We start from the raw sequence: 20,538 nt of genomic DNA, 5'->3' as shown, positions 1-20,538 counted from the left end.
ATTTCATCTTCTTGCACTCAAAACTTATAATGCTCACACTCAAAACATGCGCTCTCTCTCAAATATTTTCTTTTCTCTCTCAAATCTTTGTTTCTTCTCTCAGATTTATTGCTTCTTGCACAGATATGTTCTTCTCTCTCTTGCCTCCTTCTCTTCGCGCACAAACCGCGCTCTGCACGAATCTCAGATACGCTCGCAAACCCGTAGGCTCTGCTTGCGGATTTTTTCTGCTCTCTCTCGGGTTGCACTTGGATCGTCGCCTAGCAACCATTCCAGCCAATAGAACGACAGCCTGGGAAAGGGTGCGCTTGTTTAACCCTACTGAGTGTGCCTGTGCTACTACGCCACTTATAAGAGCGTCAGCTGAAACTGCTATTTATAGTAGTTTAGTGGCTCGATTCAGCAAAGTTCAGTACTTATGGATAACCCAAAAAATTCTGAATTAAGTAATTTTAAACTTAATGGTTGCTAGGCGACGATCCAAGTGCAATCCGAGAGAGAGCAGAAAAAATCCGCAAGCAGAGCCTACGGGTTTAAGAGCGTATCTGAGATTCGTGCAGAGCGCGGTTTGTGCGCGAAGAGAAGGAGGCAAGAGAGAGAAGAAAATATCTGTGCAAGAAGCAATAAATCTCAGAGAAGAAACAAAGATTTGAGAGAGAAAAGAAAATATTTGAGAGAGAGCGCATGTTTTGAGTGTGAGCATGATAAGTTTTGAGTGCAAGAAGATGAAATTCTTTTCTCAAATTGAAATTATGTGCTCTTGCATTTTGGCAGGATAATTCTCCCATAGCAGACAGAGTTACGCCTGGAAACCAAAATAAGTATAGAAGAGACAGATATCCCAGAGGGCTTTAGACTCACAGACGCAGATGGTGGCGAGCAGCCTGGTGGCGATGAATGGAGGCAAGCAGTTCTGGAAGGCTGGCTGCAAGACGTAGTTGGAGAAGGTGAGGGCAATGACAGCCAGCGTAGTTGGATACATGATGAGAACAGCGCTCCATAACAACAGGAAGCTGAAAAATACAGACAAAGAATGATGAAACATAGTTTCAAAACATCCTATAAGTGCTTATATACACAGTTAAATATTAAACAGTTGCAGATCATAAAATGAGCTGTGACACCGCCTCCTAAAAAATTTGTGATAGACAGTCAAGACGTTTCAGATCCATGCAACGGTTATTACCAGAAACATTGAAAAAGGGATTTTATCAACAGCTCTGAGTTGACACTAGTAAAAAATGTTTAGAATATAAAATTAAAATTTAAAATTTTTTAGATTTTGCTTAATTTTAACTTTTTAATTTAACTTAATACTTTTTTGTTGCTTAATTTTAACTTAACTTAATTTTTTGCCCTGTAAGCTGCTGGTAACCTTAATTTCCTCAAGGTATCAATAAAGTTCCGTCTAAGTCTAAGTCTCTAAGTATAAGTCTTAAAGGGTCCTTCTACTAGCACCAACTAGGCACTTTAAATAAAATATATTATTACTATCATCATCCTAATAATTTTATCTAACCTCTTATCATCCACCTCATTTTTGGGAAATTCTCCTCTATTTTGCATTCCCCAATGGAAAAGCAAATTACTTTAAGCCCAAATTACATGTGTAATTAGGGTTGTCCAAAGTATCGATACTCAAAAAAGTATCGATACTGAAATGTTGTATCCGGATACAATACTCGTTTTTAAAAGAATCGATACAGCCACATAAAGTGCAGAATAGTGGAAAAATGCACTTTCTGAACACTGTGTGATTGAATAATTCTGTGCATTTTTCAGTTTCAGACTTTTTTTGTAACAGGTGCAGCTGCTGAGAATTATTTTTGTTTAACCGGTTTGGCTAGTGTCATTCTTATGTCTGCAAAGCATAGCCAAGTTTTTTTATCAAGCTTGCTTAATATTGTGCACAGCATGCAACCTCAAAATATTATTCTTATTGTTTTTTTATTTATTTCTTGTATTTTTTTAGTAATAAAAATATTTCTGTTGAATTTTAGAGTCTTTATTTTTTATCCTTGTGGTATCGAAAATAGTATCGAGTATCGAATATTTTACTTAGTATCGGTATCGAGTTGAAAAGATTAGTATCGTGACAACCCTATGTGTGATACATTATTTGAAAGCTGACCTCTTGTAGTTTCTGAATATATACATGAGAATCGGGTGAGTAAAACACCCAAGCTGTATCAGTTCAAACAAGACTCAAAGTTGGTTTTGTTATTCCCGAAAATAATAGGTCTCTTTTCAACAGCAGTTATAAAGACATGCTTGCTTTTTCTGGCTGCTTTGTCATGTTTACATTTTGACATGCTCCTATATCTGTGTTTATTGTGCTTTCATGCTCGCTGTGTCCTTAAAATGAACTTGGTGGTTGAATTGTGGAGAATTTAAGCTTTCCAACAACGTCTAAAATGTCTATATTGGTAAACAATTTACCAGTGTAATTTCCATGCATTCTGAGTTATTATTGTAAACGCTTTAAAACGTCGCCGGCTACCCGGTGGGTTTTAAGAGGTTAATGATGGGGGGTATTTGGCACATCACTCATTTAAAACCAAACACACTGTGGGCAAGCCCTTCCCTTTAGACAAATACGCTAATTATCGCTTATCATATATTTAGGTTGCATTTGGCTGTAAAAAAAAAAAAAAAAAAAAAAAAACAGGAAGTAGAAGCAGTAAGCTGTCAGTAATGGACTAAGGTTTTTTAAGTGTTGCAACTGGAAAGTTGCTACATCAGAACTCATTCAACCAATGTGGTTCCATCTCCTCTTTAGGGCATTTTTCTTTTATAAAAGTCAAAAACCATCTTAAGTGAGCATAAAACCTTTCTTGTGAAATCTAACCAGTTGATTCAAGTTTTGCAGTTTCCGTCACGCTCTTCAAAATCCATACTTTAAAATGCAAATAAAAACGGTTCTACTGTGGGCACAACGACAAACCATCAAGCAAGATGTTTTAAAGCTCCCCCCTAACTCTGAACAGACGGATCTGATTACAAAGTTTATTACGAGGAACGATTTCCAACTGACAGCTGTTGAAAACCGTGGCTTTTGTTCCACGTAGCATTTTCTGGATATTACATTTCACCATCTAGTAAGCAGACTCAAACTGTAGCATTTTATGTCACCATAAGTTCATTTTCTATGTAGAGATTGTTTAAAATGTTTCAAACAGGAGCAGTGAATGAGATTAAAATAAAACATAAAATGGGCTTTATAGATCTTTAATGGATTAATTACCGATTAATCTAGAACCCATCATTTACTTTGCCCTTCTAGAATGTGCAGACATCTTTGTGTGTAAGTTTTAAGGATTTGTCTGAGGTATTAATATTTTTTTTTACTTAATATTGTTATATCACTCCATTTACAACCATATCTTAGGCTTTTCATCATAAACAAGATAAACTGTCAAAAGATGCCCATCACTACCCAGAACACAAAAAATTATTACACAGTTCTTTCTGTTGAAAAAGTGGGATTTTCCAACTAACTTTATTTACAGAGGGATACTTTATCTATATTGCTTAAAATCGAACAACCAGTTTTCTTAGTAGGGTAGGGAACATGTCAACACAAGCATGAAGAACTAACGACTCTTGGAACAAAAACAGTTCACACACACTGATTCATTAGTACGGAAGAGAATTAGGGCCACTGGAAGAAAAAAAAAGTTAACTGATTTTTAAATTTTATTTCAGTTTAATATGGGAAAAAAGTCAGAATTCTGACTTTAATCTCAGAATTCTGACTTTAATCTCAGAATTCTGACTTCTTTCTCAGAATTCTGACAGCTAACAAACATGTTAGCATCAAGCCATAGCCATGTCTGTTTTAGAGACTAGCTCTCTTGTTTTAATGACCTTCTGCTCCTCCATTAATGAGGGGACCCCTCGGGCACGTCATTTTCCCACCAATCTGTCACTGGCCACCTCAAACAATTCACATCTTTGTCAGTGAAGCTGAGTGCTCCAACATCTTTTCCTTCATGGTGCCCATCTACATTAAGATCCAAAGTTCTGAGAAAAAAAGTCAGAATTCTGAGAAAAAAAGTCAGAATTCTGAGAGAAAAAGTCAGAATTCTGAGAGAAAAAGTCAGAATTCTGAGAAAAAAAGTAAGAATTCTGAGAAAAAAAAGTCAGAATTCTGAGATTAAAATCAGAATTCTAAGATTAAAGTCAGAATTCTGAGATTAAAAGCAGAATTCTGAGATTAAAAGCAGAATTCTGAGATTAAAAGCAGAATTCTGACTTTTTTTCCCATGTTAAACTGAAATAAAATAAAAAAATCAGTTAACTTTTTTTTTTTTTTTTTTTTTTTTTCAGTGGCCCTAATCCTCTTCCGTACATTAGGGCCTAACCAGTCAGCCATTAGAATAAAGGCTAAGTACAGCTCTACAAAACTTAGGGTCATACCAAGGTCCCCCAGTATCAGCCTCCAACATGTCGTTTATAATTCACATTTTTTTACATGCTAGTAATTTTACAAGTGGACCATTTTGGTGCAGTCACCATCAATACATTTAAATGTAGGATTCTGCCCAAAGCTTTAGAAAGCCATGTTTCACAAGGGTTCAATACAAGGGTGTAACTTTGTGATAAAGTTGGTGGGAAAACTCGGGTGGAGCATGATGGACCTACAGTTACTCGACCCGAATTCTTTTATTAGGTTTTTGTATTTTCCAATTAGCTCAAATATTTTATTAAATAAATGCTTTTCTATTGTTCAGAACCATAATACACGGATATTTATCTCTGTTATCTGTTTAAAAATATTTATGTATCTATGTAGTAATATAATGATGCCAGAAAAAAAAAATGTAGAAGTGCTGCAGTCTGATTCTGTCTGTTCTATAAGAAAACATGTTAATTTTAACCTGTAACTGGGAGTCATGGTCTCTAAAAAGCCAAGATTTTATAGTAAAGAAGAACAACATTTAAACTCAGTTTTTTCAAGCTTCTTGCGTTTTTTTACCAACTTGTATAAACTTCTAATCTGTTGTCATTTTTAGCAGAAAAAGCTCTGTATGTTTTTAGTGGCATCTCTAATTTATTTTAACCAACCTGTCTCCTTTCTTTTACTATAGCATATAGTGAAGTGGCTGCTGGTTAAATTAACCGAGTGCTGCTGTGCTGTTTGGACACCACTTTTTTTAGTCATTACATTTTATTAAGGCGTTATTTGTTAAAAGTTAAAAGGTTCTTTAAAATTATGCTGAAAATTATACAGAAATGTACTGATATAAAAAAATATATAATTTGCATTTTCAAATACTTAAATACTTTATATGCAGGTACTTTTGAATACAGAAGTATTTTCAAAATTAAGTACTTCAATACTTTAACTTGATTAGAATTTTGACTGTTTAACTTTTACTTGTAGTCAAGTAAGATTTGACTGAGTATCAATACTTTTACTCAAGTACTACTGTTGAGTAATCCGTCCACCAAGGTTATGTTCTCTACTTTGCTTTTCTCACGTTTTACTTTTAAAAGTGTAAAGCATTATGCTAATGAGACATTAAGTCAACATGGTGTTCTATTGGCCTTTGAGTCGATTTACAAACTTTGATAAATCGATTATAATTTAGAATGAAAACCAGGGTTGGGAACAAAGGATCAATAGAAACCGGTTCTAACTTTTTAATCCTGCCAGAATCGTTCAACTTTAAATTATTTTTTATGCCTAGTTTTAATACTTGGTAACCTTTTGAATTTGTAAGTGTGGCCCATGAATAATTAAAGACATGGTCAGTTTTCTACCAGCACTTGAAAATGGATTATATAATTTTAAGGATGGGGATTCATGATTAAAAACCTCTGAATTTAGGATGAGAGCCCAATCTTTGAAGTGTTCACTGGTGTTTCCCCAAGTTAGGCTCCCCCTGCATTTGGATGCATAATCGCTTTTGCATCATTTGATTTTAACAGATGTCCGTCTGGTTTCTTTTTATGGAGGACCAACTCTGCCATATTTAAAAATAAACACATAAATAAATAAATGCTCAATAAATATACAAGCATACAATTCATTGCCAACAAAAATACAATAAACAAATAAATGTAAGAAGGCAGAAATGAGGGCAGGCAGAAATGTAAAAAAACAAAAAACAAAGGACAAAAAAATAAATAAGGTAAATATTACAAAGGTAAATAAAGAAGCTAATTAAAAGAGTTATATACATTTATGTCTCACTGTATAATTTCATTTCTACTTGCCTTTATTTGTTTATTGTATTTTTGTTGGCAATTAATTGTATGCTTATTTATTTATTGAGCATTTATTTATTTCTGTATTTATTTTTAAATATGGCAGAGTTGGTCCTCCATACCTTTTGAGTTCCTGATAGAATAAAATAACTCCTTAATCTACAGCTACCAGACGTATAAACAATTTTAAGAAAAACGTTATTCATTGTTTATTTCCACTTAGGATCTGTTTGTGAGACTCACTAACTGAACTTCGTACCAAATCCCGTTTATCCCTTTGTCAAAAAAAAATAAATCACACGTAGTTGAGGCACTGAGCAACACAAAATAAATTCTTTAGCGTAACCTTCCTTAGCAAAACACCTTTGTGCTGCTTTTTCCAAAAACAACACTCTGCCTGTAAGAATCAGGACAGTAAATTTATTAAATATGTGTTTTGCAGTCTAGGAACCTGCAGCATCACATGCTTGATATGTATAAATGTTCGAGGGTTTTGAAAGTAAAAGTCCATGAAGGTAAAAGACAATTCAGAAGTTTTATATAAAAGTTTAAAGGGTACATATTGTAGGGAATATCTATAAACCCTATAAAAATAACATTGATAATTCACAGCAAGTTTATAGAAAGTTAAATGATAAAATTAGAATTAATCAAGAAGTTCATCTATCTCGGTTAAAATATGTTAACTTTTATGACAATTTCTCTAAAAAGAAATGGAACTGAGAATTGTATAAATCAAAACAAGGAGCCAAAATCTAAAGGTGGCAACTAACTACTTTGCTATATTCAATTAAACTCTATTTTTTCACTTAATCGGATAGCAAAAGATTCCTTTAAGATTTTTTACAGAATTAAATCGGGTGGAACTAAAACTTTTCCACTTGAGTAGTTCTGAATAGAGCATATTGACAGACGAAAAAGGTATTTTTTTTTATCTTAAATTCAAAATGTTATATTATTTTTTTTAATAATTTTGGTATAGTTAATGCTCTTAGTGGTTTAGTCTGTCAGCTAAAGGCATGTTTTAGAGTCTCTATACTCCAGTTAATAATTAATTTATTTCTAAATTAGTTGACAATTACTCAGCACCTTTTACTTACCCTACAAGCCCTCCAAAGATCTCCGTCACATAAGAATAGTCTCCTCCAGATTTTGGGATTGTGACGCCCAGTTCAGCGTAACACAATGAGCCGAGAGCACAGATCCCTCCTCCACAAACCCAGACGATGAGTGACAGTCCCACAGAGCCTGCATGCTCCAGCACTCCTTTAGGCGAGATGAAGATCCCTGAGCCGATGATGTTCCCTACAAAGATAAAGTTTCATTTATTAGTCGCCTTTGCCAGAAGGAAGTTCAAACAATGAACAAATTCAGAGTTCATTGTGCTTTCTAAGACACTTGAAACTGTTATACTTGTTAAAAATATTCTTCAAACATCATCATACTGAGAGACATTATTGGATTCTACAAAATACAAAAAATATAAAGCGTATGAGATTCTATACAGCTTTCATCCACTGGGCGGAGCCAAAAATAAATTAAAATATTGATTAAAACTAAAAGTTATTTGGAACTGCTTTAATGTTCCAAACACATCCATGTGTGTTGCCTTTAACTAGTGTTGCGGAGATGCCATTTTTTTGGCCCCGATGCCGATACCCGACACCTGGCTGTGCAGTACGGACCGATACCATTGCAATACCATCTGTTTGAAATCGATGTGTGTGTGTGTATATATGAAGAACTGCATACTACTTGGAAGCGACAATAGTTGAATAAACGTTTGGCGCTTAAAATGGTATCGGTGCCCTATTTGTTGGTACTCGCCGATACCAATACCACCATTTCAGTGCTGGATTGGGGCCCTGTCCAATACCGTTAGAGGAGCAACACTACCTTTAGGTCAAGCAGGCTCTTTAGTAATAATGTCCATCCTCTGGCCTGTGCTGTACAAGCCAATGGGGAGCAGAAGGTCAATCTAGACTGAAGGACATTAGTTGAAAATCTGCTAGTAGAGTCAAGCTGGATTCAAATCTGCTGCTCTAGAGATGTTGATAAATCAAAAACACAGCAGTCACTTATTTGATTGTGTACACGAGTGGGTAAATAATCCATGTTGTTATCCATGGGACCAACAAGCACTAGAAGAAAACAGGAGTGTTTGCTGCAGGTCAACTCCAAGCTGTGTTCAGCAAACGTCTCTTCTGCTCAGCCTCTTTAGACGCAGCTGAACTCTAAAAGGGTCCAAGGCTCACTTTGCAGCTTTTAACCTACATCTAAAAGGCCACCCAATGTTATGAGTTCAACTTTAGCATTGGCATGTATGACATCACCCTCGCCAAAAGAAAAAACACAAAATAAAAACGACAGCATGGAAGAACGTAACCAACTAACAGCTGTCAAAACAAATGGTGTTTATACACTGACCTCCATGGTTCCCCTTCCTAGGGGTAAGTTTAGGGTAGAAGGGTTATGTGCAAAAACTCCTTCTCTGAGGGTAAACATTCTGGCTGTTAGAACCAAGTGAGGCGTGCTTTTGCTCTGAATGCTCCCTAATGAAGCAGAGCAAGAGAGGAGGACCAGGATGTGCATTTGTCATTGTCTCACTTGATGGTGGACACTGTTGAGATGCAGAGCTGTTACATAAAGCCTTTGTTGTGTTTGTTATGTCATGAAGTTCAGGACTGCAGCTGAATGTACACTATATTGCCAAAAGTATTTGCTCACCTGCCTTGACTCACATATGAGCTTAAGTGACATCCCGTTCCTAATCCATAGGGTTCAATATGACGTCGGTCCACCCTTTGCAGCTAGAACAGCTTCAACTCTTCTGGGAAGGCTGTCCACAAGGTTTAGGAGTGTGTTTATGGGAATTTTTGACCATTCTTCCAGAAGCGCATTTGTGAGGTCGCACACTGATGTTGGACGAGAAGGCCTGGCTCTCAGTCTCCGCTCTAATTCATCCCAAAGGTGTTCTATCGGGTTGAGGTCAGGACTCTGTGCAGGCCAGTCAAGTTCATCCACACCAGACTCTGTCATCCATGTCTTTATGGACCTTGCTTTGTGCACTGGTGCACAGTCATGTTGGAAGAGGAAGGGGCCAGCTCCAAACTGTTCCCACAAAGTTGGGAGCATGGAATTGTCCAAAATGTCTTGGTATGCTGAAGCATTCAGAGTTCCTTTCACTGGAACTAAGGGGCCAAGCCCAGCTCCTGAAAAACAACCCCACACCATAATCCCCCCTCCACCAAACTTTACACTTGGCACAATGCAGTCAGACAAGTACCGTTCTCCTGGCAACCGCCAAACCCAGACCCGTCCATCAGATTGCCAGATGGAGAAGCGCGATTCGTCACTCCAGAGAACGCGTCTCCACTGCTCTAGAGTCCAGTGGCGGCGTGCTTTACACCACCGCATCCGACGCTTTGCATTGCACTTGGTGATGTATGGCTTGGATGCAGCTGCTCGACCATGGAAACCCATTCCATGAAGCTCTCTGCGCACTGTTCTTGAGCTAATCTGAAGGCCACATGAAGTTTGGAGGTCTGTAGTGATTGACTCTGCAGAAAGTTGGCGACCTCTTCGCACTATGCGCGTCAGCATCCGCTGACCCCGCTCCGTCAGTTTACGTGGCCTACCACTTCGTGGCTGAGTTGCTGTCGTTCCCAAACACTTCCATTTTCTTATAATACAGCTGACAGTTGACTGTGGAATATTTAGGAGCGAGGAAATTTCACGACTGGATTTGTTGCACAGGTGGCATCCTATCACAGTTCCACGCTGGAATTCACTGAGCTCCTGAGAGCAACCCATTCTTTCACAAATGTTTGTAAAAACAGTCTGCATGCCTAGGTGCTTGAATTTATACACCTGTGGCCATGGAAGTGATTGGAACACCTGATTCCAATAATTTGGATGGGTGAGCAAATACTTTTGGCAATATAGTGTATGAGTTAGGGGCCTAAAATCAGACCCCCAAGCCTACCTGCAACAGTCTTTAAACCAAAAACATTTCCTATAAACCACTGTTTGCACCATGGAAGCTTTAGGTTTCTGTACTTTGTCAAAGAATTTTCAAAGTTTCCTCGGAGAGACAAACGATAATCGCTTTGCTCTGGATCCCTGTCAGAGAGATGATGATTGGATTTTCTATTCAGCCCCATTTATTCTGATAACCCTTCAACCATTTGTGATGCGCATGTCAAATCTAATGTGGGGAAGGATGCACTAAGCATCCCCCTGAAGTGACACATGGTGCCTTCTATCACATAAAATCTTCATATCAATCAGTGGAACCTCCGAATAGGAATTGTTCTGAACATCTAATGGTGCCTGACTGCCTCCAATTACACATCTTTTTCCCCAATAACAAGGCCTAGGACAGTAACCCGACTCCGCAAGATGGATTTGCTCCGCATATCCATCTGGAAACCTTCCGTTGAAGTAATTTTGGGAAGGGGCGAAAATACTGGTTAGCTGATTGGCCTATGTTGGTGATAGACGGGCCAAATAAACCAATCAGATCAACAAAGCATATGACGTACTAACAGAGCGACGATGAAAACACAACCACAAGCCAGGCACAAGCCAATTGATAGATCAAACTCTTGCCGAAACCAGTCAGGAGAAGAGCAAAAACATCTTTTCCTCTGAGAAAAGCCTCCAGAGCAGTGTTTTGCTCTTCTTTCAGTGAAGAAATACTCTGTAATTCCGATAAAACTTGCTCGATAGCCACGCTAACGCTAGTTTCATCGGCTGAAGCCGCCATGTTCTTTAGACTGAACTGTCGCGCTTCTCGTTGCGTCACACCTCAACCCGCCTCAAAGCCGACGCTGATTGGACATTCGTTTGCTGAACGGCTCCAAATTTTCTTTAACAGAAAGTAGCCAGACTGATCTGCGAGTGAAACCTTGAAAGCTCGCAGGATGGTCTCACGAGGCTACTAGGACAGGGGTGGAGCATTAAATTAGACGTCCCACATACTCAGACAGACAAGCCAACCAGGATTTGTTTTCTCAAGGGTAGGGATGAGAATCGAAAACTGGTTCCTGTTCAGAACTGGTTCTGTGTGTTCCAATTCCATGGCACCGTTTGGCAGCTCACTTAACGATTCTCTTAACGATTCCAGACAACACCAGAGCCGAGCGCTGGGCAGCACGACTTGCGTCAAGTTTTTTACGCAAGTTACGCACGTACGGCATTCAGTAAGCAAGTACGACGTGACCAGACGCAAGTCTAGAAAAGCAAAACAAAAGCGATCGAAAGTTTGGCTTCATTTTAAGGAAGAGAAAGATGGCAACAAGGCGCTTTGAAATCATTGCAAAGTGGCACTAACATCCGCTGGAGTAAATATACAAACATGCAGAAACACCTGCGCACACAACATGGCATAGATTTTAACGTATGCCCTGTTTTTGATGTTCGAAGGCATGCATGGAAGGCAACTCTGATGGTAAGTAGCTAGTTTTATATCACTGGCTGTGCTCAATGTGGTTCCTAGTAAATCAGATGCCATTTCTGGAACTAAACCAATTTCCTACCTCTCTTTGGGGTTATTAAACATGCTACGAAGTTGCTCCGCAGTTCAGGGAGCGAGAGAAAGGTGACGCTCGTTTATTTAAATCAGGGGGAGACGAGTTTATATCCCAAAATTGTACAGTATTGCTTTTCCATTAAACGGATGCCTTCTCCATTAGATTTAGATGACTGACGAGACGTGTAGCCTGGCTGGCTCAGAGGCTGGCAGCTCCCGTTCGCCGCCTTCCGTTTTCGCCGAGGAAGGCAGAAATAGAATGTCCTAGGAGACGGTAGACGAATGTCACCATGCACTTACCAAGTTCATTGTTTCACAGAATCGATAAGGGATTGAATCGTGAAAATCTTCTTCCCAATCCTGCTCAAGGGACATCTTATATATTTAGCTTAAGTCATTTATAATTTTGAAAACCCCAAAAAAATAAATAAAAGTTTTGGATACTTAAGCGATGCATAGTAGTAACTCTAGTGGCAACTGAGGTGGACAGAAGATTTAATTTATAGATCTTAAGCTTAAAAAAAACAAGACTGTTGAAAGCAAGAAGACAGCATTTCATTTTTAAAGAGAAATAGAAATTCTTTTCTCAAATTGAAATGATGTGCTCTTACATTATGGCAGGATAATTCTCACATATGTGCCACTAAGATACTCTAATTAGAGAGCAGTAGTGAAACTTCAATATTGTATTTTCATGGCCTAATTTACCTGACAGGATGTTTTCAGAAATCTGTTATTAGGCTTTGCACAGATAAGATTTTTTATTCATGGAGGAACAGCTCTACCGTATATAAAATAAATACATAAATAAATGCTCAATAAATAAATAAGCATTCAATTAATTGCTCCCAAAAATACAATGAATAAATATGTGGGTAGAAATTAAATTATATGGTGAGACATAAATATATGTTTCACTTAATTAGCTTCTTTATTTTTTCACCTTCTTTTGTAAACAGTATCATTTGTTACTTGAATCAACTGTTTAATTGAGGTCTGAAGAAGTTTTCTCTAAGGGAGACCCTAAAGAAATAAGATGCCTTTTGTAGGGTTTTGTTTTCCCTAGAGATGTCCATTGAATGCAAACTCATAGCCATGTCTCGATGTGTAGAACAATACACAATACCTTTAATTTGGTTCTAATAACAGCAGATTGTTTACTAGTTTGTCTATTAGTAATTACTTCAGTTTTTATTTTAAAATGCTAATCATAAAGCAATGTTTACACTGCGTTATGTCATTGGCTGATCTTTAATAAATATTTTAACCAGTGTATCAGACTCATTTTGAATTGACATTATCTTGGTACAACGTTAAGTAGCTTCTGATGTAGTTAAGCTACTGTTAACACATTATTGTAGCTTGCCCAACACTGCTAAGAGCTGTGATTGGTCCCTACAAAAAAAAAAATTTTTAAAGTGCTAATCCGCATAAAATATGTCATGATAACAAAACTTGGCTAAATTGAATTGACCTATGGAACCAAAGCAGGGCTGCCCTCTGTCAGCAGTCCAGTTCATAACCTTTATGGGCAGGATTTCTAGGAACAGCCAAGGGCCACAGGGGGTCTGGACCTGCGGACCTGTAGATTTTGTCCCCGCTTTTTGCAGATGATGTGGTTCTACCGGCTCCATCCTGGCAAGACCTACACCTGGAGTAGGAAATATCAGTCCTTGACTGCTACCATCCTGCAGCTTTTGCATGCATCCCTTCTAATGAATTGTTAATGACCAGGCCTCTGCTAAGCTTACCAACATGCCAGGAAGGTAATTTGGCCTTTTGTTTTAGGTGTGTTGGAGCAGCATGCAAGGCTGCAGGACAGTGGCAACTGAGGAGCGGCATTAGCTAGCCGAGGCCATTTTTCCTGCCTCAAGTAGAAGTTCAAGACTTTGGGGTCCTGTTTACCAGTGAGGAGATAAAACTGTGTAGCTGCTGTTGCAATGCTCTGCACTGATCTGCTGTGGTGAAGAGAGAGCTGAGCAAGAAGGCAAAGCTATTTGATTTACTGTCCGTCTTTATTCTTACTCTCAACTATTGTAATGAAATCTGGATTATGACCAAAAGAACAAGATCCCAGTTACAAGCAGCTGTAATTAGCTTTCTACCCTGTGTAGGCGGATTCTCTCTTAGAGATAGGGTGCGGAGCTCAGTGAGTCAGGAAAGGCTGGGAGTAGAGCAGCTTCTTCTCCATATCAAGACAAGTCTGCTCAAGTGGCTCAGATCAAAGCCTCTTCCTCTCTGATTTTTCGCACTATCAACCCATCCAGCTACTAAAACCAGAATACAGTTGAATTAATTTTGATTGGGAGATTGTTAATAGAAATTGATGTGCTCATTTACTCCTCTGTTTAGATGTTCGATCACCCATATGGCTCTCTACCAGAGTCCTCCTCACTAATATCTTTAGGCTTCGGACTCCTTGAGAATACTGGGCCTGATTAGTTTAAAGTTCTGCATTACCACCAAATAAGTCGATATGATTTCCTTCTTTTTGTTCACAACTATCCATACTTCTGAGGTATTAATAGTTTAACAATAAAGAGATTACACAGTTTTTATTTTTCTCTATTATTTTCTTATGCCCATTTTTGGCTTATATTGCGAAATCTGACATTTTGGCAGAGAGGAAGAGAAAATAATCCAAAGAAGACTAAAACTTCAGCTTCTTTGATGAACCATAAAAATCAGGCCCACCAACCGTTCTACAGTTAAGGCGATTCAAGGCCAGATAATGGCAGTAAACTGGTGATGCGGTGCATGGGTCAGTGTGGTGGGAGGAGTTCCTAGATTAGCGCTTCTCTATCCTAATCCTAAAGGCACACCGCCCTGCATTTTTTAGATATTTTAGATATACGCCTGTTAATCTGCCATCAATTGATGCCAGGTGTGTTACAAGATGGGAAAAATCAATCACATGCAGGGCAGTGTGCCTTGAGGACCAGGGTTGAAAATGTCCTAGATGAACTATGCTGTGTGATGTTCACTTTATCCGCCTCATAAAAAGAAACAGGAGAATCTCTCATTTCAACCCAAACTGTTAATTATTTAGAACATTCAATAAAACGCAACATATTCAATGGGCAACAATTAAACTGATAATTATTGACAAAATTATGACTAAAGCTGAGCAATTAATTATAACGGCAATTAATAAAACACAATTTTAAAATTGCAGCAACATTACAATTTGGTTACATTTCATTAAACCAGACACTGACTTTTTCACTCCAGGACTTTATGTATGGAGGACCAGCTCTACCATATTTTAAAATAAATACATGCTCAATAAATAAGCATACAATTAATTGCCAATAATGCATAAAGAAATGTAAAAAACGACAGGCAGGAATAAATGGGGTAAAAAAAATACAAAGAAAGAATAAAACAGACAAAAATATAATTTACAAAAAATACTTAAAAAAATAAGTAATTAATAAATAAAGTTGATTATAACAAACAATAAATAAATAAGGTAATTATTACAAAGGCGAATAAATAAAGAAGCTAATTAAAAGAGATATATACATTAAGTCTGACTTTATGATTTAATTTCTTGTAATTTATTGTATTTTTGGGGAAAATCAATTGTATGCTTATTTATTGAGCATTTTTTTTATTTCTGTATTTTTAAATAAGGTAGAGCTGGTCCTCCATATTTAGGTGGTGCTGATACTTTTAAAGTGGTTTAGCCACCATGCAGAAGGGAAGTGAAAGTTGCAGCTTTTAAGGTAACGAAAAAAAAAATTTAAGTCTGGAGCGAAAACCTCTACATGCCTGTGGTCCAAATAAAAATTGCAACATTAATATAGGTTGGATGATCACAAATCTTTAAAATTTTATATTTTTTTAAGTTCTTCAGCCCCAATTGCGACCAATATTGTCACCCAGACTAGTCTGTAGTTGTGCTGCCATTTTGCATTCTGACACATGCATTACGTCACTGATATCAACTTCTTCCAAAATTAGAAGTACAGTAGTTCTTCGTTGTGACTGTACCATGTGGGCCACCCTTTACCCCACTCATTAAACTGTTGCCGGTGTTCTGCCAGCCCAGCATGCCGCGTCAGGCCAGCATACCCTTAGTAATACTCATTACATAGACAGTCCATGTCTGCTCTCCTTACAGCCAATCGCGCCGTTTTATTTCCTGATTTAGTCAGGTTTTTGTCATATTTTTGTGCATAAAACAACAAAAAACTATTTTAATAGATCCACTACATAATATCTTTTAAAAAAAAACATTGCATGTCCGTTTGACGAGGATCTTATTAAAGAATGATCTGCTCTTTTTCACAGAGAATTAAATATTTATAGGGAGAGGATTCTTTAACTCAGTTGACAGAATATGCAATTTCTTTGTTTTTAGTTTGTTTAATATAAGCGACATGCAGATCATTTTATTTGTATTTATTTGTTTTTTTATATTTATAGTACTACTGAAATTAACAGATTAAATTAAGCCTACTGGCACAATCTAAAGCCATTCAATGGGACTGATAACCGCTAATGGATGCATACTAGGACTCTTGCTTCTGCAAAAGTAACTATGGCAACAAAACTTTTTACCTGCTGCCTTAAAATAATTAACTATCAATCATTGTTATGAAGGCATGTTTAGTCCAATAAACTTTAGTTTTAAGTGTTAAATTAAATTTAATGCCAGATTAATACACCGTTAGCAGTGAAAACCTCATGATCCTTTTAGCTCTAATGCAACAAAACCTAAAAATATCCCTTAGATTTAGAATTAGTTTTATAGTAAAACATCCGAAAACCACTTGTTCACAATGTCTTAAGTGTCTGAAACAGAAAACAATACCAGAAGGGTTGCGTTACTTAAACTATTGGTTGGAATAAGCTACACAAAATAATTAAAAAATATATATAATTGATGGGTACAAAGATTAAAAACCAGCAACCAATGGATTTGGTTATGCGATATAAATATTCTTCATCGCTCACTAAAACATGATTTAGTTTAATTTCTATATTGGATCTCAGGACCCCATGCTTGTTGACCCCTGAAACCAACAGGGGTCACGCAGGGGCGGAGCTAGATGACACCCCTGGCCCCCCATCTAGCATGTGTCTATGGCCCCTACCATTTTTTCCCCCTCAAATACAGATGGTGGCAGCAGTAATGTTCTCGAGTGGAATACTCAAATATACACTTCAATATACTAACATTAAAGATGATAAGTACAGAATTCATAACCTGATTCCGCATATCCATCTGGAAACCTTCCGTTGAAGTAATTTTGGGAAGGGGCGAAAATACTGGTTAGCTGATTGGCCTATGTTGGTGATAGACGGGCCAAATAAACCAATCAGATCAACGAAGCATATGACGTACTAACAGAGCGACGACGAAAACACAACCACTAGCCAGGCTACTCTTGCCGAAACCAGTCGGGAGAAGAGCAAAAACATCTTTTCCTCTGAGAAAAGCCTCCAGAGCAGTGTTTTGCTCTTCTTTCAGTGAAGAAATACTCTGTAATTCTGATAAAACTTGCTCGATCGCCACGCTAACGCTAGTTTCATCTGCTGAAGCCGCCATGTTCTTTAGACTGAACTGTCGCGCTTCTCGTTGCGTCACACCTCAACCCGCCTCAAAGCCAACACTGATTGGACGTCGCTTGGTGAACGGCTCCAAATTTTCTTTAACGGAGAGTCTCCAGACTGATCTGCGAGTGAAACCTTGAAAGTTCGCGAGATCAGGATGGTCTCACGAGGCTACAGAATTCATGCTGTTTTCAGAACTAGATTCTGTGTTATATGGGGTAAAGAGAGTCTAAGAATCTTCAGTGAAATCAAAGATAAAATAATTTTTTTTATAAAAACTTATCAAATAATCAATTTATGTATATATTTGTGCTTGTAAATATCAATTTTACACAGAATATTTATGATACAAGTAGGTAAATAATGACAATGGAAAAGATTAACGCCCCAGAACTCAAAACTGCCTTCTATCTAGAAATAACAGATGTTTAAATATATGTGTCTATTTGTGAGCAAAGGCTGTAGGAAAGTATATTTGTCTTTATTTCCAAAATATGGATGTTTTTCTTCTTTATTTTCTAGTTGGAAGAGTGAGGAGTTGACGCTGAGGTTCTGGTGCCTATCCGCTTTCGGCCACCCCTCAGTGTACATTGGTTATTGCCTGGCCACCCTTATAAAAAATTCCTGGCTACGCCCCTGGGGTCACGACCCTGACCTTAGGGAATAGATGGTTTATCCTACCAGATCCAACTTCTTTTGTTCTAATACAACATAAGGACAAGAAGAGAGAAGGGAAAAACCATGTGTGTACTTTGAAAGAGGTGATACTTTGGAATCAAGAGGAAATGTAAGTAATCCGCTGGTTTATCTGGTTTTCTTTTTTATTTTATTTTTGGTCCTACATATGAGGACAAACTGGTAACCAGTCCCTGTTTTCTAGGAATTTAATAAAGTGAAAGCTTGGATGCTTTCTAACAGAGGAATGTTTTCCGTGTTCGTTAAATGCCTTTGTGTTGTCTTTGCGGTGGGATGGTTTTCATTGTGGGCGGTTCGTTTGGACTCGAACCGAACCTCCATCCAGCCACGTAAGCATCCCAACATTCAGCCGCCTGATGCAACAATTTCTAAGCTTACAGAAAGAAAAAGCTGCTGTCCTCAGAGGTTACCTCCTCCTCAGCGTCTAAAGCGGCTTTTTTCACTCCAACTGTTTAACGGTTGGTGTGAAGGAGACGCACGCGCGCCAAAGGTGTCCATCACTTCCAGACAAGATGAGCGGAACAGGAGCTGCTTCTAACTTCTGACAGCTGACTCTAACAGGGCACAGCAGCCCCCCGGCCCCCACCTCAACCTGTCAGCTCAACTTCAAAGAGCCGCACACTCACCGATGATGATAGCGCACGCGCTCAGGAGTCCGATTTCCTTTTTCAGGGTAACTTTGTCATCGTTGTTGGCGTTTTCATCCTTCCTTCTCTTCTCATTGTCACCCATCTCTCCCTCTGTCTCGCCGGTTTGCTTCCTCTTCCCCTCAGTCCGGTTCAGTTACTGTAGACTGAACCACGCTGCACGCGGCCGCCCGGATGCGCTTATTATATTGAGTAGATGAGGGGCGGGGGGGCGCGCATGCGTCACAACCTCCAACTTTGTTTCAGGTAGACGTTGATGTAGAGAGGTGTCAGAGCATCTGAGCATAGAAACAGATCAAAGACAAGGTATTTGCCTTAGGCTGCCTGGAAGAGGATTAGGCCACTGGAAAAAAAAAATTAAATGTTATGTTTGTTTAATATGTGAAAAAAGTCAGAATTCTGAATTTGATCTCAGAACTCTGACTTTATTCTCAAAATTCTGAGATATTAAAAAGTCAGAATCCTGAGATTAAAGTCAGAATTTTTTAGATTAAAGTCAGAATTATGAGAAGAAAGTCAGAATTCTCGGATTAAAGTCAGATTTCTGAGAAAAAAGTCAAAATTCTTAGATTAAAGTCAGCGTTATTAGAAGAAAATCAGAATTCTCAGATTAAAGTCAAAATTACAACAAGAAAGTCAGAATTCTCAGATTAGAGTCAGAATTCTGAGAAAAGAGTCAGAATTCTGAGAAAAAAGTCAAAATTCTCAGATTAAAGTCAGAATTCTCAGATTAAAGTCAGAATTATTAGAAGAAAATCAGAATTCTCATATTAAAGTCAAAATTACAACAAGAAGGTCAGAATTCTCAGATTAAAGTCAGAATTCTCAGATTAAAGTCAGAATTATTAGAAGAAAATCAGAATTCTCATATTAAAGTCAAAATTACAACAAGAAGGTCAGAATTCTCAGATTAAAGTCAAAATTGTGAGAAAAAAGTCAGAATTCTGAGAAAAAAGTAAAAAAATTCAGATTAAAGACAGAATTCTCAGATTAAAGTCAGAATTCAGACTTTTATCCAATATTAAACTGGAATGATATTTAAAAATCTGTTAACTTTTTTCTTTTTTCCAGTGGCCCTAATTCTCCCCTGTAAGATTGACAGTTTAATATTCTCTTTTAAAATATAGTTGGTTTTAACCCATCCCCCCAAAAAAGTCACTTGCCCTAACATGATAAAAATCCAAAGAGCAGCTCTGAAAGAAATTCCTGAAAAACACAAGACCTCAGAACCTTAATGCTGATACAGGGACTTACATTTTAGATGAATACTTAGCTTATAACATTTTAATTTAGCTTCTTAAGTTCTTAACATAACCTTTTTTTTTCACTTAATTTAACTCTAGATAGGAAATGATTAATCCACTTAGAACTTTTTGTTTCACACTTTCTCCAAAAATCAAGTCTTTATTTGTAGATTTTAGTGTTGTTTAATGTGGAAAACCAACCAAACTTTGTTGGTACTTGTAAAGGTAAAAAAAAAAAGATTCTTGATTTTCTAAATCCTTAAGATAAAGGCTGTGTGTATTTTCAGGTCTGTACTCCTTAAATGCCTAAAGTTTGACAATAATGCCCTTCTTCTATGCAGTTATATAGGTAATACAGCTTTTAACAAAAAATTGTTAAATTAATCTGCCAGAAAGCATCATAGTAGACTCAGTTGTTATACATGACAAACAGAATATAGCTAAGCAGTTTAATGAACACTTTGTCTCAACTAGCTCTGGTCCTGTTACCTCTCTTTCTGATCCAGTATCTGTAAACTTAGCCGCCAATGATGAACCTCTCCCATCAGCAACTCCTCAATCCAAATTTGTCCTACAACCCATTTCTATTGATGCAACTAAGAAAGCACTTATGACCATAGACCATAAAAAGTCCCCTGGGCCT

General features: G+C 37.6%; 1 protein-coding gene across 2 annotated transcripts in view; it reads right to left on the bottom strand.

Moving 5' to 3' along the window:
* slc7a10a (solute carrier family 7 member 10a) overlaps positions 1-18,830 on the bottom strand; it is a 43,059-nt gene extending 24,229 nt beyond the window's left edge. Inside the window, exons 1-3 of one of the 2 annotated variants that reach the window (XM_038270999.1) lie at positions 18,631-18,830; positions 7,314-7,518; positions 862-1,013 (exon numbers count right to left, since the gene is read on the bottom strand). In XM_038270999.1, the coding sequence (XP_038126927.1) occupies positions 862-1,013; positions 7,314-7,518; positions 18,631-18,736 (463 nt within the window). In that variant the 5' untranslated portion in view covers positions 18,737-18,830. The remainder of the gene's footprint in view (positions 1-861; positions 1,014-7,313; positions 7,519-18,630) is intronic. The other variant, XM_038271000.1, reaches the window with a different exon arrangement.
* Between the last annotated feature and the right edge of the window lie 1,708 nt (positions 18,831-20,538).

The sequence above is a fragment of the Cyprinodon tularosa genome, unplaced genomic scaffold (genome assembly GCF_016077235.1).
Source record: "Cyprinodon tularosa strain WSP-4 unplaced genomic scaffold, ASM1607723v1 ctg786, whole genome shotgun sequence".
NCBI lineage: Eukaryota > Metazoa > Chordata > Actinopteri > Cyprinodontiformes > Cyprinodontidae > Cyprinodon > Cyprinodon tularosa.
This window is presented reverse-complemented; position numbering and strand designations above follow the sequence as displayed.